At 41.8% G+C, this 16,981-nt stretch overlaps 1 protein-coding gene and 1 long non-coding RNA gene across 3 annotated transcripts in view; one reads left to right on the top strand and one right to left on the bottom strand.

Moving 5' to 3' along the window:
• Nucleotides 1-16,981, top strand: part of pappaa (pregnancy-associated plasma protein A, pappalysin 1a) — a 68,691-nt gene that overhangs the window by 30,072 nt on the left and 21,638 nt on the right. For both annotated transcript variants that reach the window (XM_078087717.1, XM_078087716.1), the window contains exons 10-14: nucleotides 700-896; nucleotides 11,836-11,946; nucleotides 12,250-12,385; nucleotides 12,615-12,828; nucleotides 15,502-15,676. In XM_078087717.1, the coding sequence (XP_077943843.1) occupies nucleotides 700-896; nucleotides 11,836-11,946; nucleotides 12,250-12,385; nucleotides 12,615-12,828; nucleotides 15,502-15,676 (833 nt within the window). The remainder of the gene's footprint in view (nucleotides 1-699; nucleotides 897-11,835; nucleotides 11,947-12,249; nucleotides 12,386-12,614; nucleotides 12,829-15,501; nucleotides 15,677-16,981) is intronic.
• On the bottom strand, nucleotides 11,344-14,171 carry LOC144388200 (uncharacterized). Its single transcript, XR_013452476.1, has 2 exons — nucleotides 13,980-14,171; nucleotides 11,344-12,833 (listed from the first exon to the last, which is right to left on the bottom strand). It is a non-coding gene; the product is annotated as an uncharacterized LOC144388200 (long non-coding RNA).

Here is a 16,981-nt window from a genome sequence, read left to right as displayed (position 1 = left end):
TTTCACCTACTACTTCTGCAACTTCTACGAGCCACTGTTTGAACTTCCTCCTGCCTCGCTCCTTTACTTCTTCCTTGCCTCTGCTCCTGCTGAGTGATTGGCGGGAGCGTATTCTGTATGCCCCCTCAGTAGCCCCTCGTTTCACCATTGCCAGAGCACAGAACTGACTTTTGGCTTTGCTGAAGAGGGCTGGAATTTCGAGGAGGAGGCCCCGGCCAACTTGGCACAGAATGCCGCCTTTCCCCCTAACTGGAACCCCACCGACTGATACTGCTTTAGCTGGGGGGATGAGAGCAATGAGGCCCAAGCAACCTCCATACTCGGCTCCCTTTTCCTCCCGTCCACAAGCTTCCACCACCAGACCTTAACTCGGCTGGAATGTCTGTTAAAAGACTGTTTCCTCCTTTTCTCTTGCACCTTTTATCACTACCCTTCCTCCCCCCCTTCCTCTTCTGGTCCCCTCCTCAGCTTCACAAATAATCAAGATCCTAGTGAATAGTATCCTGGAGGCTCAGGGGGGCACACATGTTTTTTTAAAACTAGGATGAAGAAGGGAAGGGAACGGTAAAGTGTTTAAAATCTAACTATCATATTAGCTAATCTAAAACCTTAATTTACTGAGAGAATACTACGAAGATAGAAAAACAAATCATTACTCATGTTAAACGTACACTTTTTCTGTTGTCTGTTTACCTGCAGAGGAGCCAAGCCTGTGTTACTACTACGACGGCGATGGGGTGTGTGAGGACTTTGAGCAGGAGACGGGCGTCAGGGACTGTGGCCTCTACACTCCAAATGGTTTCCTTGACCAATGGGCCTCCGCAGTCGAAGTTTCCCATGAAGAGAAGCTCTACTGCTCTGGTGATGTGACGGCTGGATACCCTGCAGTTACCAAGGTAAAGGCATACGCGTGAGGTGTGAAGGGGGCGAGGTTGTGAAGGGCTTTGTATGTGATGAGGACAACCATGAACTGTCTTTTGAAGGATCTCTGATACGGGAGTTGGGGAGCACACAGGCAGATGAATTCTGGATATATCTGAGTTCTTTGATGATTTTGATGGATATGCCGTAGATAATGCCGTTGCAGTAGCCCAATCAAGAGGTTAAGAAGGCGTCAATGAGTGTTTCAGCGGGAAGAAGAGGAGAGGGAGGGGCGTAGACGGTCAATGTTTACACGATGGAAGAAGGCCGATATTGATATTACCAAAGGGAAAGAAGTTGAGGGTGAAGAGGAGGGGGGCGAATACTGAACCTTGTGGGACACCTTGAGGAACTGGGGCTGTAACAGTTTGATGTACATTATTACGTCACAGCTTAAGCACCAGTCAGTTCGGGAGTCCTCCATTCCAATCTGATATCAAACAAATTGAGTCATCATGGATCATACCAGTATCAATAGACCTCCTTCATTGTTTGCGGTTTGGTATTTGATAAATTGAAAAATTGACGTTATATATATCAATGATTTACAGAATAATTACAATGAAGCCCCAATGTTTACTATACAGTTGCAAAAATAACTTATCTTGCTTGTTTGTCGGGTAAGTCATTTTAGGTATTGGAAATTGAATGACATGTCTCTTCAGGAGGCCACAGAAGTTTGCGTCTCTCATTAAACTAATGCTTATTAAATACATGAGTGGAAGCGACGGATTACATGTAAACCTGATTGAATCATTGATCTGCTATCGCAAATGTCGAAAGGGGCTAATTGCCCAAAACATTAGAGGGAGGCTTTACGAATTTATGACATTCATGAAGCGACACGCTCACAAACAGGCACACATGCACACACACACACACACACATGCTTTGGGAAAATAGAGGTGCATTCGAGCTCAATCCCCTCTCCATAGGATGCATGTTCCAAGGCTTGGAACATGCATCCTATACATCCTTATGTATTTTAATTAATTATTGGTATTGGTATTATTGGCACACATTTATGAGCCTTTTTCAAGGCGAATGAACTTGGTCTTCCTGTAGAGAACACATTGTTCCTCAAAGATCATATGTGATAAGATCACCTCATTACAAGGCCACTCACTGTCCACTATTTGGACATATCCAAACAGAGATCATCACTATCTCTCCTTTTAACTCATACTATCTAGTAAATTGTGAGTTACTTACAAAACTGGGTCCTAAAAACACAATTTTTCTCAAACACATCACATGTTGATCAATTCATTGCTACATATTATGCACAGCAATAACATACAATACAGTAACAATGAATGCCATCTAACCCTAACCCTCAAACCAAATTAACTCTGATGACACTCTCTTCTTTTCCTATTTTAGTTCTTTTGGAAATAAAGATAAACAAATAACTGAGCTGAGATTGTTGTTCGCGCAGTGCTCCTAAGCAATTGTGCAATTGTGTGCATGTGGCAATGGCCACTGTCCTGGAGCCTCATGCCATGGATGCAGCACGTGAGGGTTGGTTCTAGAGAGTAGGACCACTTGCCTTTGTTCATGTTCCTGTTTAAATGCTGCCAACGTCATATGAAAAAAACAGTTGCAAAATGATGTTACTCAAGACGTTACCTATTTTGAAGACCTATTTTTTTAGGCATCTGGACCTCATTTCTTATGTAGAGTTGTCTGGCCCTGACATAAAGGGTTTGGTTTTCCTTTGATTTGTTAGCTGGAAGGGGATGTGAATGGTCCATAGGCCAATTCAAAGATCACGCCTGAGAGATGTATAGTTACTTAAGATGGTATACTCTTGGGTTAGAATCTATGTTGAGATTAGAATGTAATATTTTTTGACCAATCTAGCAATGTGGCTCTGCAGATACTTTGCAGTATTGTCCTTGAAAGAGATTGAGGGTTTGGGGTAGTAATTGTTTCAACTATAAGAATACAAACTCAAAAAAACAAGAAACAAGAAACTGCTATAAATAAGAGCCATTATAAGTACAATTTAAGTGCTACAATTTGTTAGTCTTTTTAGTCAAGGTAGAGTCGGTTCGAGGAGGTTGGAGAAGATAGAAAACAGTTTTTTGGGGGGTTAGAAAATGAAGACTCAATTCTAGATTGGTAGAAAGAGCTTTTGGCAGCAGAGATAGAAGCAGAAAAGAGGAGAGAAGAGATTGAAACGCAAGCAGGTCGCCAGGTTGTTTATATTTACGCCATTTCCTTTCCGATGCTCGCACGGTGGCTCTCACGGCACGCACCGGTTCAGACAGCCACGGAGCCGGAGGGGATTTACCGGCCCGTCGTGTCGTAAGAGGACAGAGAGAGTCGAGAGAGAGAGGAGAGCCTCTGCGGCAGCGTTCGGATGTAAGAGTGAGAAAGAGTCAATAATATAAGCACAGTGAAGCATAACATAACTGAAAAACCGGAGGACAAAAGGTAAACTCCTTATTCAAACGATTACTTAAGCATACCATAATGTCAAGCAGTTAAATATAATGGCTTTGAAAGTGGGTCTGTGCTGGTTATCGTCATGGTTTTATAGCTCAGTAGTATCTCAAGTAGCTCACTCCGTTCTTCCTGATTTAATCATGTTTCCATGTTCGTGGTTAGAAGCTTTTCGGTAGACACCGACCTAGAGATGCGCTCCCCTGACGAAGGAAAATCCTGAAGCGTTGTTGTGAAGTTTTTTTTGTTCTGAATAAGTCGTTCGAGGGTACGGGGAATTACATAATTTCTTCCTGATCTAGTAAACAAGTCCTGTATCGGTTCTGTGTATCAGTTCCGTTTGATGTCTAAAGACGGTGTTGATACTGCTGGTTGTGTGCGTGTCCGTGTCGGAGAGAGAGAGAGAGAGAGGGCGAGGCGGCCCGCATTGACAAGGATCTATGCGGATGCAAGACAGTAACAACAGCGCACGAGGTCACATAGCCGCACGAAAGCTGAAGTGCTATGGAATTGTACGCTGTTCTGGTGTGTGTGCGTTTGTGTGTGTGTGTGTGCATGTGAGGATTCATCACAGAATTTTCTTATTGCAAGGTCAACGAGAAGGATTGGTGAATGGTCCCACATTGAAACCACTGCTTAATATTGTATCAGGCTGCAGTAATGTGCGCTAAATGACACATATTCATTTTTATGTCATCATCCATTGTCAGCTTATGTCCCAGCATTAACTGGTAGAGTTATGTACACTATTTACAAATGCAGTACTTTTGTACTAAAAAGTTGGAGAAAAACAAGTCCAACAACCAGCAAAATAACTGGAATAGGGATGATTATCTATAAAGATACATTATATGATGTTGAAAACATATATAAATAATTTTATAGTCGGAAACACAACTGAGCAGTGGTGAATTGTGCCTCTTAGAACGGGATCGGCAGCACCTCCCCCTCAAAAATGACTAATTAAAAATGCGCGCATCCCTGGCCAGTTTTAATTTTACTTCTCTATCTTCAGGAATCATCTTGTTCTTGTTATATACACATCGGAAATTGGGGAGGCATTCACTTTATGAGCCACAGTCATTCAAGTTGTGGTAACAAATCATCGGGTTCAACGAGACGCAACATATAATAAAAAACAGCAGTAAAAATATATTCACCAATGACGTTCACTTGAAGACAAAATCTTTCTCTCCTTTTGGAAGAAATTTTCAATGAACCAGTGATAGAGTTTGTCCCTGGCTTTCAGGTTCAACTTGCTTTTAACATCTATGGAAGCTAATTCAAATAGCCGGGAGTTTTCCTTGCACCTTTTCTTCGGTTTGAAGGAGGAAAATGTAATTTCCATCAGGGACTGTCAAGCTGAGGAATTGTCAGGTGTTCGACGGTGAAAAGAAATCATATTTCTCATGATCTTTAAACGGATTTAAAACATCTTGCAGAATGTCATTGCAATGTTTTGTAGTGTGTGCATGTCACCGTGCAAGCTCTCACTTCAGTTGGCATGCCGGCCTTCTACACAGTCTTAACATATATTTGATCAAAGCCCTCCCTCAGTCACACAACGCAAACAATAAACTGGCCCACCTTGGAAATAAAAAGCTGCATGTCAACTGATTAAAATAGCATTTTGCATTTGCAAACATTTTGTTAAAAGTTGAAAGCATATTATTAAATTAAATTCAAAGTTTGGCATGTTGGAAATTAAGCCATCAGCACTGTGTTTTCCAGTATCTTCAAAATCTTCATGGAGATTTTTAAGAGCATCCTTCTTTTCAAACACAGTGCACATTCATCTTGATGAAAAATTGCACCTGGTTGGTGCCACACTTGACAGTTGGATCTGACGAACAGTATTTCATCAAGCTGTGTTTGTTTTGGCGATCTAGAAAAGAACGCAGCCACGGCGGAAAGGTGTGAGAAGAAAATGTTGCATTCTTACATTTTTGCAAACCCTTAAGATAAAACCCAATTGAAGGCATGTGCATAACAGTACAGGAAAAGTGCTGGAGGGACATTTTCCTTTACTTCTGCTTGGACTCTGTTTAACCTCGAGGCCATAACAACAGCGCTGTCACAGTATTTGGCAAGTTTTTTAATCCATTCATATTCATACGGCAGCTATATACACTACTCTGTCCACTGCTGTCATCTGATCTCATCCAGCATTACAGCTACAACGGGTGCTTTACTTATTGCCCCACCAATCACAGTCGTGATCTAGAGGTTCTTGAGGACTTGATGTTTCAATAAACACTTTGGAAGTGGACAGACTGAGTACAAGTCTGGATTATATTCCGCTAAAAACGTTTGTTGCTGGAGGTAATTACCACCATGCACCGATTCTCTGCCCTCGTCGTGGCCCCCAGAAGGTATCTTCTGTTTCCCAACAGTCCCACACAGTGGATCCAAAGTTTCAAAAGCTGTTTCACTGTTTGCCCCAGTTTCTGTTCGTCCAGCTGTAGCTCATTCCTCGTGTTGCCTTAAGATGACCTGCTGTGTTTTGGTGTTTTTACGCAGCATCAGTTAGATAGCTGAGATTCTCGTAGCACATGAAATTCCAGACACCATTTTGTTTGTGAACAACCAACATTCCCAGCTGCACATCATCTGGTGTCAAACTGAACCTGTTGGCCAGGTGTACTGTTACCGATGTCTTGTCTGAAAATGGCAAGAATGTGTTAATCTATTTGTCGATTGGTCATCGTCATCATGAGTACTGAGAACAAATCCGCAATAATGTTACAATAATGTAATCTCCGTCTGCAACAATACCACTTCCACCGGTTCTTAAAGAGTACACCCATTAAATACAAACAATATGATTGCTTCATCCAATTGTAAATCCAAACGTGCATTCTCATTACTTTCCTTGGATGAAGGATATGCTATCCGGAGACTCTGAGAAGCACCATGTGGACACTAGAAAAATAAATAAAAAATAAATTTGAAATATTAACGATTCCCCCTAAAAACAATGTAACATACTTTTTTACATTTCTGGTTCCTCTTCACATGTCAGACCAGATCAAAATGTTGAAGTCCTTTCATTTGAACACACTAAGGTAGCTCCAGCTTATCTAAGAGATCCACATCTCCTTCCTGCTCAATAACCTCACTCACAGGTATGCAGTCTGATAGAGATACACACGCAAACATACACACTGCCAACTCTATGCAAGATTATAGGGCAGGTCCATAGGGGACCCAAATGTATTACTGCTGTCTTTGTGGAGCGGAACAAAATGTTCCCCCACTACCACACCATGGAATATGTTGAGCCAGCTTCACTTGCTCTAGGGGGATTGGATTGGAGAACTGGCCTTAGCAACTAACCTGTGTGTGTGTGTGTGTGTGTGTGTCTCTGTGCACGCCATGTGCCTGCTTTCACAGACATATGTGTAGATGAGTTTGTGTAAGTGGGGAGTGTGCATGTGCATTTAGACTTTAAGATCAAACAGCAAGCCAGGTGATTTCTCCAGAGAGGGCTGCTGCCCAGGCAATCTCTGACGCAACCTCTGGGCACCCCTGGAGAACACTCCCCTTAATTATACATAAGCAACAGCAGGGATAACATTTTAGTCCTCTCACGCTGCAAGAAATTGCCTATATATGAAGTTCACCCATCTTAACATTCAAAAAACAAACATATGTGCATGCGGTCTGATTTAAATAACTACATTCATCTCAAGGTTAGTGATTCTTTAAAGGAAATGAATACAAGTATGGAAACAAAAACTGGCCCAGATTTGTACGTGTACTTCAGTGGGGGATACATGTATATTGAATGGGGACTATCGCAGACCAAACATACATCTTCCCTATCCTCAGCATGTGCAAGTGCAAACAAACACACAAGCAAAACTTTTTGCTTTTTGCTGCACAAGCAGAATCACACACGTACAGGCCCACATAATAAAGGCGCGCACAGTAGCCGAGCTGTTGCTTCAGCAGCACAAGTCGGCCAGCCTTGCTGGCCCTTGTTTCTCCCAGTAAGATTCCCCCCCCAATTTTTTTTTCCTCTTTTACTATTCCCATTTCAATTATTATCGTGGTTCCTCCATGTGGAAACCTCATTGTGACTGGTGTATTTGTCTCATGGCACTGATGACCCCACATAACATTTTCAAGCCGTTAATACGCAGGGTTTTGGCCCTGTTTTATTGGGCATAGGGGGCCACTGAATGAGGGACATTTATGTTCTCCGCAGACCCATCTGTTTTCAACTGGCTGGCAAAGCCACTCACCAATCCCTATACATTAGTCTGTGGTCCGCGTTCCCTATACCACCCAGTCACTGCTCGTGTCTGCCCTGATGAGAGTTGGACAGGTAAACTGCTTAATTGCACCCATTCACCCACTTTTACAGCCCCATTCTTAATAGGCCATGGAAGTGGCCCATCATTAGCCCCGGGCCAATGAGATGTTGAGCTTCAGTGGGTACGGGTGGGGCCGGGTGACAGGACATTACCTCACACACCAAGGCTCCCACCAGCATTCCAGTAAACCATGAGATGGTGCTTGGAAACTCTAATACTAGTTTCTCTCCGTTTCCCTTTTTCTCCACAAATGCCTCACAGATGCTCACCAGTGCTTTTTCATACTCAAATACTCATACTTCAAATTCATGTACAGTATGTGCATGCCACAAAGGGACATGGAGGGGGAAAAAAGTAACCTTTGTTGGGGATAGACATGTTTTAGGAGGTGCCATGATGGGATAAATATTCTTTTAGGGGAAATAAATCCCCTTTTAAACTTTTATGTGTTTTGTATGTGTGAAATTGGAATCAGAATGAGAGTTAGATTCAGCTTTATTGGCCATGTATGCTCAGCCGACATGGAATTTAACTCATTTACTCCCCACGCACTGTACACCACAGTTTCTTTATACAATTAAATGTGTTGTTGTGTGTTGCAAGACCCTAAATCAGAGGGTCAGACAAGTCCTGCGTTGATCTAAGGTTCCCTCGTTGCTCGTGTGCTCCTCTAATGTTTGGAGGATACAAAGAGGACCCTTTATGAGGCCTCCTAAATGTTTGAGGGCCTCAATAGTCTTTTGCGAACATGTGGCCGATGTTTGTGTATGTGTCTGTGAGATTTATTGATTTCAATCCAAGACATTTTGACAATCTGGAAGCTTCAACATCAGTATTCCAGCCAAGGAGGAAGTGTGTGTGTGTGTGTGTTTGTATTTCAGTCTGTGTATATGTTTGTACATGGATATATGCTCTGTGCGTACTTCCTCAGTAGAGGTGATCCAACTTGACCCTGGCACTAGATATTCATCACAATGGGAGAGACTGTGGCACATTACGCCATTAGAGGCATTATTATTGTTCACCTGAAGCACAATTTACCAATCTCCCTCTTTACAAGTGTTTTGCTTTATGCGCGTAGTAAATGTTTTTACAGTACAGACATATTTCCAAGCTAATGAGGCTGACGGTTGCACTCTTTCTCCTCACCTTTATCAGGTTTCCCCTCGGCTCAGGACACTTAGCTCTCCTTTTATCTGAAGTGGTGATTTACAAACACCAGTGTGTGTCTACAGACCAGAGATTGGCTGTTTTCTGCCCGTCTGACTATCCAGCTGGTACAAATTAAGACCATGTGTGTAGCTGTGTGCGATTGTGGGAGTGTGTGCTTCAGAGTTAAGATGTTGAACTCACGGCGAGAAGTTGTTTTGCTTCAAATACATCTCAACATTTGAATTATAGGCCTGAGAGTGTTCATCCTTCCTATAGATCAGAACCTGCATTAAAACATTGTTTTTGCTGGTCACTTGCAACAGCTTTATTCATCCATTTGTGCCTCACAAACTTCTTTTTGCTACGTCCTTCTCCGCCAGAGAGACTTGTTTTGAACTGTGTTTTGTCAACAGCTCCTGCTGTGATATTGTGGTTTTAATCAAGCAAATCCATTTGAAGGTCGGCTGTCAGGTGTTATATCTTTTTTTATCTCTTTTCTACAATACAACAGTTCTCTGTGTGATATTCACAGCTTTAATGCAGCAATAAACAGCCCTTTCAATGTAAAGACACAGTGGAGTAATGTTCACCTGATCAGAGAACGATGTCGCTCTTCCATATATTATTTCATTATTATTTGGACTTACATATAAGTCCAAATAAGTTCCAATAAGTAATGTCTTTGATGTTACTTTAATATTTCTAGAATAAGGGACGGGCTGTTTGAAAAGAGAAAATTGCATCTGTTTTGCTGTTGGGAATGCATTCATCACAGTCCTGGATTACCACCTGATAATAGTAGAAAGGAGATCAATAAACCCGTATGTACGATCTCCTGTAAGCTGAATTCTAGTTTTCAACTAGGAGAGAGCTCGCCACATAGAAAATAACTGACTGGATCTAAAATAGCTTTTACACATTTTAGAAAACATATGAAGAAAAAACAATTTAGATTAAAATCAACTAAAATATTTGACATAAATAACTAATAATGCAGATAAAGTTATCCAATTTTGTGATGTCAGATTTAGGGAAAATTTGTGTGAATTAGTGCTGTTTATCAGGTACATAATTTGTTCTCATTGTTATATTAGTGTTTTTATCACAAATGCGTTGACAGATTGGCTGCTTAATATACACACCTTTTTAAAGAAAGATTTTTGTGACGCATGTCTCTACTGGACTATTTCAACAACAATAGCAAGGAAAAAAGCCTTGAAAAGTGTTTTCTATAAACTTGATCACGGACCTAAACCCAAAGACAACATTTAATCTTGCGATTTCACTAAAAAAAATCTCATTTGAAAGCTTGACTCCGATCTGCATGACTGCTGCCTCTTTGGGATTTGCATGTTCTTGCTGTGCAAAAGCGAGGTTTTTTAAACCAATTTCCTGCTCCGGTCCAAGGTTAATTGGCAACTCTAATTTGCCCGTATGTGGGAAAGGGAGTGAGATAGTGGAAACCGTCTGTCTCTCTGCGTCAGCCCTGTGATAGACTGGCATTCAGGATGTACCCAATGTGTACTTTTCACCCTGAAAAGGAAAAGTAGCTATGAATGGATCAAATTAGAGTGCATGGAACTGAAAGTCTTGCCTGGCTGACTGTTGGATGGGGTGTAACACGTATTACCGCCCCTACTCCTACCCCTCTTTTAGTGACTAATTAAAATCAATGACAGTTCTATTTAGAGTGCTTAGACTCTTGCCATAGCCGGGGAAGGGGTGGAGGAAGTGATAAGGAGTCATGGGAGACTTGCCTCTCACTGCTGTGACACTTTACGGAAGTGTTTTGGCAAGCCGAGCCGTCAGTTCGTTGTTAGAGAAACACACCAGGAGAGGATGGAGGCAGAATGACGGAAAGAGGAGTAGTTCCGCCCATGTGTATACACGTGAAGATTTCCACCTTTCCTGTTCCGAAAAATGGTTTCAAAAGAAAACAGCTCCATATCATCAGTGTCAACACCATGACTTGCAAACAGATCTTATTGGTTGGTTAGTTAATTTACATGGTTTTCGGATGTATGCAAAATGCAGTAAAACCCGGCTGCACTCAAGACAGGCAAAAGTCTCACAGCGGTTGATCTCAGGTGGTTGTCACCTGCATTCCTCATTTCTGTCACTTCATTTCTGAGCAGAAAAGGTACTGTCATCAGATTCAGGGGACAGATATATAGACATATAGCTGGTCCGGGCAGTTTTCCATGGTGACAAGATCCAGCCTCTCTAGCAGAACTCTCGTGTTACTGGTGTCTCATTTCACCTGCTCAGGACAGCGGGGGAAACGCGGCGTCCTTGGGTTTGTGCCCTCTCTCCCCTTTGCCATTGTTATGTATTGCTCAATAGTATTTTTGCTATGTGTCTACCTTTTTAGTTTTTCTTAGAGTGGTAAAGTGAATATTAAAATGCACCAATCACCAAAACTGAGCTTACCTTGCAATATTTCCAAGCAGCAATAATCAATATCAACCTTTTTGTAAGATTACATTTACTGGTACTTCTAACATAACGGTCATAACGTCTTTATTGTTTTACCAAGTGGAGGGATAAGGGGCTTGAGGCATCTGACAGGTTGCCGGGTTTGTTGACAAGAAACAAACAGTACCTCACAAAAAGCACGTCAGCAATAGTTCAGGCCAAACCGCTGACAGCTGTGGAATAACAGGGGTCACAGCATTTGAGGCCAAGACGGTAACCACAAGTTAGTTTGCTACTCGGTCGATGCTTATTTTAATCTAGTTTTAGCATGCTATCTCCAGGACGTACTTTTTTTTTAATGTTAAGTTTGAGTTGTGGTTTCCCGTAATGAGAGAGGAGGCTCTAACAACAGCAACCAGTTCCATCACTTAGCTTTTAAAAAAAGTAAAGACGCTAATAGCCTAATCTGTTCATCTTATAATACCTTTTTTTGAACAACAGCATCTCTGAAACTTAAAATTGAAAAAGGTGATGATTTATTAAATATTACCCATTGCCCTTTTTCCTCATGTTTCTCTAGACATGTCAGTCCAAAGTGTTCGATCTGTCAGATGGAGTGTCCCAGTATGCGTGGTTCCCCTGCCGCGAGGCTCATAAGTCAACATGGGGATATCCTAACTACTGGCTAAAGGTGAGACATGTCTGAAAAGAATTGCGCATTTTTTGGTGCAAAGTTCAATCAATTGAAAAATAACACTCAGGTGAATACTATACTTAACTTATGTCACCTAATATTGAGGCCATTTTAGAAAGGTGAGTGATATATTGAAAAAGGGAATATATCTCTCTCTGTCTCCATATACAGTACATAACAACATCATTTAAATAGGAAAACATTAAAGTACTTCTAACACTAAGATACAGCATACAGTTACCGTCAAGTTATTGAAAGTTTATACCTATACTTTTATATTTCCTGTTTTTCTTCACTCAGGCCCACTTTTCTCATCCCATGGTGGCGGCCGCAGTGATTATACATCTGGCTGCTGATGGGACTGGTTACCTCGACCAGACGCAGTGTAACATCACTGTTCAGCTGGTGGACACCAAGGAAGGCATCCACAGTCTAGGTGAGACTGCTTCTTGTATATGGCGCATGCCCCTCATATCCATCCTTTCATTAAAACCCTATATCACTCAGCATCTTCGCTTCTTCTTGTAGCCTACACAGCTCTGCTGAATTCAATTCTAAGCTTCAGTTAACATGGACCACCTATCCCTTTGATTCTCTGCTTCAATTTCAACACATTTTTGTATTCTCTCGTCGTCCTTTCCGCATCCCTGATGTCCCCTCCACAGGCGAGTGGCGCCTCAGCTGCCGCACCAACCCTCTGGTGATCCCAGTGAGCCACGACCTGTCGGTGGCCTTCTACCACACCAAGGCCATCCTGGTCATGTTCGCCTCCCGCCTGGTGGCCATCTCCGGGGTGGGACTGCGCTCCTTCCAGTCGTTCGACCCCATCACGATAAGCGGTTGCCAGAGCAACGAGATCTACAACCCCACAGGCCAGAGGTGAGCTTGAAAAAAAATTGGAATTGGAAGATGAGAGCTAGATTATGTTACACACACATTATACGATTACATGCGCATGTCTACACACAAGCACAACCTTGCAAAAATATTTTGCCCTAAAAGATATCGGATACTTGATTAAAAATAAGTATTTTCCAAATGTCGATAGAAGTACACATATTCACTCTTTTTATGGAATGCGTTGAAGTCATCAAAATCAATTGAATATGAAAAGATCCATGCGAGGCAAAATTCTCTGTATTTTACTCTGAAGTCAGTTTATTTTTACGGTAATTTCTGTGTGACGAAAACAATTTATAACCCAGCATCTGAATCAGAAAACAAAGATAAAACGTGTGTTTGTGCAGTGTTAGACATGTCTAGAACTGTCAAGACCCAGAAATTACCCAGAAACAAGTATCACCTATTTAACTGTAAATTCGAAATGTTTTGAGACTCCACTACTTAATGAAATAATGATAACTACCAACCAAATGTTGTCTAGTGACTTACAAACACAGCAGACCACACAAGGAGACACAATTTGCCAATTTCCACACCACTGTCATGCATGAGACAATTCATACTTATGATGCTTCCACAACCATTGCAACAAGAAATACACTAATAGACGCCACAATGGATGGTTGGTGGCCTGCGCAGAGAGATAGAGATGTTTGTGGCTTTTGTTGTGTGCCAGTGAGACATCCAGCACCTAAATAGATTAAAACTTCTGTGTATCTGCTCCGGCCAGGGAATTATTATTGTTACCACACGTTCAAACGCACACACACACACACACACAAAAACTGGTTTAGTTCTCCCGGAGTTCTCGATCGGAGTGACTTTGTTTCTCTTGTAATCTCTCCTCTTCATTTAATTTCTAGAGGCTTTTAAAAAAGAGATTTGTTTTTCTATTATGGCAAGTCAGCCGGACACGCTTACTTATTTTAAAATGTTTGAACTTAAACATGCTACAACCTGATGTTATTCTAAGGTATTATGATCAGTTATTATAAACTGGTCTGTCTTTACAACACACGGTAAAGAAAGCTTGCCCGGCTTTTTTGTCCGTTTCTTCTCTTCGACTGACTCCAACTAATCACATGCATTGTGTTGTCTGTCACATGCGTTGTGTTGTCTATACCCACTTTTTCATCATCCCATCTTCACTCCTAATTCCTTGTCGCTTTCCTCGCTTTTCCACCTCCTCCCCTTCAGCGTATGTTATCCAGAGCTGTCTTCTCGTCCTTTACTTTCACATCATGTTCCTTTTCCTCTAACTATTTGCCATTCTCCCCTTTTTGTGCCTCCTGCTCCCACTTTCACTCTCTCCTTCTCCTGGGCTGAGCAGCACATTTCCCGTAATACTTACGCTTCTACAAAACACCACATCCCCTTTTCCCTGAGTTGTTAACAACAGGAGCTATTAAGATGACTCAGTTTAATGTTCCATGGTCGTCTGCAAACTCTTGCACATATATGTTTTCCTGTTTTATCCATTTTGGTTTTCTATACCATCAACTCTGTGTTGAAAATGTTGGAGTTTAGTTTTTCTTCAAGTTCAAGTTTTCATCTTTTTTTCCAAACATAGTATTTCGTTATTCTGTAGACTGCGCTTCTCATTTGCAGGGGAGGCGGATTGATTTACAAGTTGTTAATTGTAATTCATGTCAGAAATTCCATAGTGACTAGTAGAAAACCACAAAGTGATTTTGTTCCAAGCCAAAGTGGCCACACAGGAGGCTCGTTTGTCCTCAAAAATCCCAGACTTTAGGGACTGCCACGCTCCTGTTTTATAAACAGTCTTCACCTGCTCAACTTTAAATTTGTCTATGTGAGTATTTCAATTATAAGTTTACAATATAACTTTTGCTTTTGTACTTGAGACATACACTAGGTGCATTAATTAAAAGGTATGCATCATTAATACTGATAGAAGCATAGAAAACAAATGGATGAAAGGATCAATAAATTATATTCTTGCAGGTTTGAGTTTAACAATGTTTCTTTTATCCACTCTGTGCCCACATAGCTTCTCCTCTTTCTTGCATTCGCTGTTGGCTTCTAAGGGAACCCGTCGCCGTAGAATGCGGACTGTTGTAAAAAAAAGTGCCTCGGGCATCGAAGCCTTCGAAGCACATTAAATGCCATCTCCATCAAGCTACCAACATAAATCTCTGGCCAAACTGCTATTGTAGCCTACACATAATATAATTCCGTCACTGTTAATTCACAAATTATACTCTGCTGTGTGTGTGTGTGTGTGTGTGTGTGTTAATACAGACATCCCTTTAGGCACATAGCAAATATGGCAATCTTTTCTTCATGTGGTTTATTGATTTGAAATGTTAAGCAGTCATTGATGGATGGATGTGGTTTACTCAATACATGCTTTTCTGTTTGTGAGGAAATGTGTAAATACTTCCATGTTTAAGTGTCTGCAATGTGATGTTTGTTGCATATTTAAATGTATTTTTGAGTTTATTTTTCTCTCTTTCTCTTTCTTTTTCTCTTATTTCCCAACCCTCCCTCCCACCTACACACGCCCGCACACACACACACACACACACACACACACACACACACACACACACACACACACACACACACACACACACACACACACACACACACACATACACACACATACACACACACGCTCACTTTTAGTTGTGTACATTATTCGTGCGAAGCCATTGACTGCCAGGAACCATTAATCCGCAATGCAGAGCTCAAGTGCAGTAGCCCTGGCCGCCACTTTTACAATGGAGACCGCTGCACCATCCACTGCAACTCTGGATACGTCCTGCAAATCCACCAGGATGACGACATCATCAAGAGTCAGGTAAAGACACTGCTGCACACATGTTTGAACACACACAAGCCGTCAGAGAGCTCGGTACACGAAGAGACACATTGAATGCACACATGCAAACGCTTACGTGCAAATACATTTATTCAGCATATTGGAACATAGGTGCAAATTGGCGTGTACAAATGCACACGTGAACAAGCAATGAGGCAAACTTGAGTACAGAAATGGGCATAGGAAAAAAGTGCAAACGCGCTTTATTTCTGCCTTCTTTTCTACCTTCATTTTTTTTGTCGCCTGCAAAAAAAAACAAGGCTTGGCACGGCAAGCCTCTCGGGAGGATGACATCATGAACATCCAGGTAGATGAGTGCTGCAACGAGGAGCGGAGACACTACAGCCCTCTCCTCTTGTTGGCTTTCCACACAAATGCATGCACACACACGCACACACACACACACACACACACACACACACACAAACACACACACACACCAAGCATAAGCATAATACGGTTTAGTGTCTTGCCGAGCATGCTGCACCACCACCTCAAACAGTCACTGTGTATCGCTACTCCACCGGGACGATGACATCATTGCATAGTGTCTGCTCCCTCTCCCTCTCCCTCCCTCGCTCCATCCCTGCTCATTTGCACACATTGAAGTCTCTTTCAAAGGGCTGAGAAATTACTACCGCACCCTCACAGCAGCACACATTTAATGCGTTCTTCTCAATACCAACACACATACAGTAAGTAGAGAGTTCTGCATGAACAGGACACATATGTGGACAAATACAGAATGTAGATGCATGCACGCCATAAGTAAACAAACAAACAGACAAGGGAGTTGACACCACATCGTAAACCGTTTGGGTTTTGGGCCAAGCTGCTGTATGAACCTACCATCTATCTCCATGGCTCTGCAAAGAAGTCTAATGCTCTGAGTTATTGGATGTTCAAGATGACCAAGATAGCTTTGTTTTCATATACATTGATATGCTGCTGCATGTGGGGGAGTTTTACATAATACGTCCATTCCTGAAATGTTCAGGAACATGTCACTCATTGCCGAAAACGTGCCGGTACAACTGGTCATTTGTCAAAAATACATTTTCACGTGGGGCAAGCAAACCACCACAGGACTCCAGTAATTAAATCTGATATATCCCGAAAAAAGATCACTTTTCCCTAAATTTGGTGAATATTTAATACATTAAAAGAACGTGGGTACCTTGAAAATCAACCACCACGTTCCGTCTTTTGCTGTGTGCACGTGAAAATGGCCTCACCATATCTTCTTCTGTTGAATTTTACGGCGGTTAGCGGGCATTACTGCCC

Source organism: Gasterosteus aculeatus, chromosome 14 (assembly GCF_964276395.1).
Source record: "Gasterosteus aculeatus chromosome 14, fGasAcu3.hap1.1, whole genome shotgun sequence".
NCBI lineage: Eukaryota > Metazoa > Chordata > Actinopteri > Perciformes > Gasterosteidae > Gasterosteus > Gasterosteus aculeatus.
This window is presented reverse-complemented; position numbering and strand designations above follow the sequence as displayed.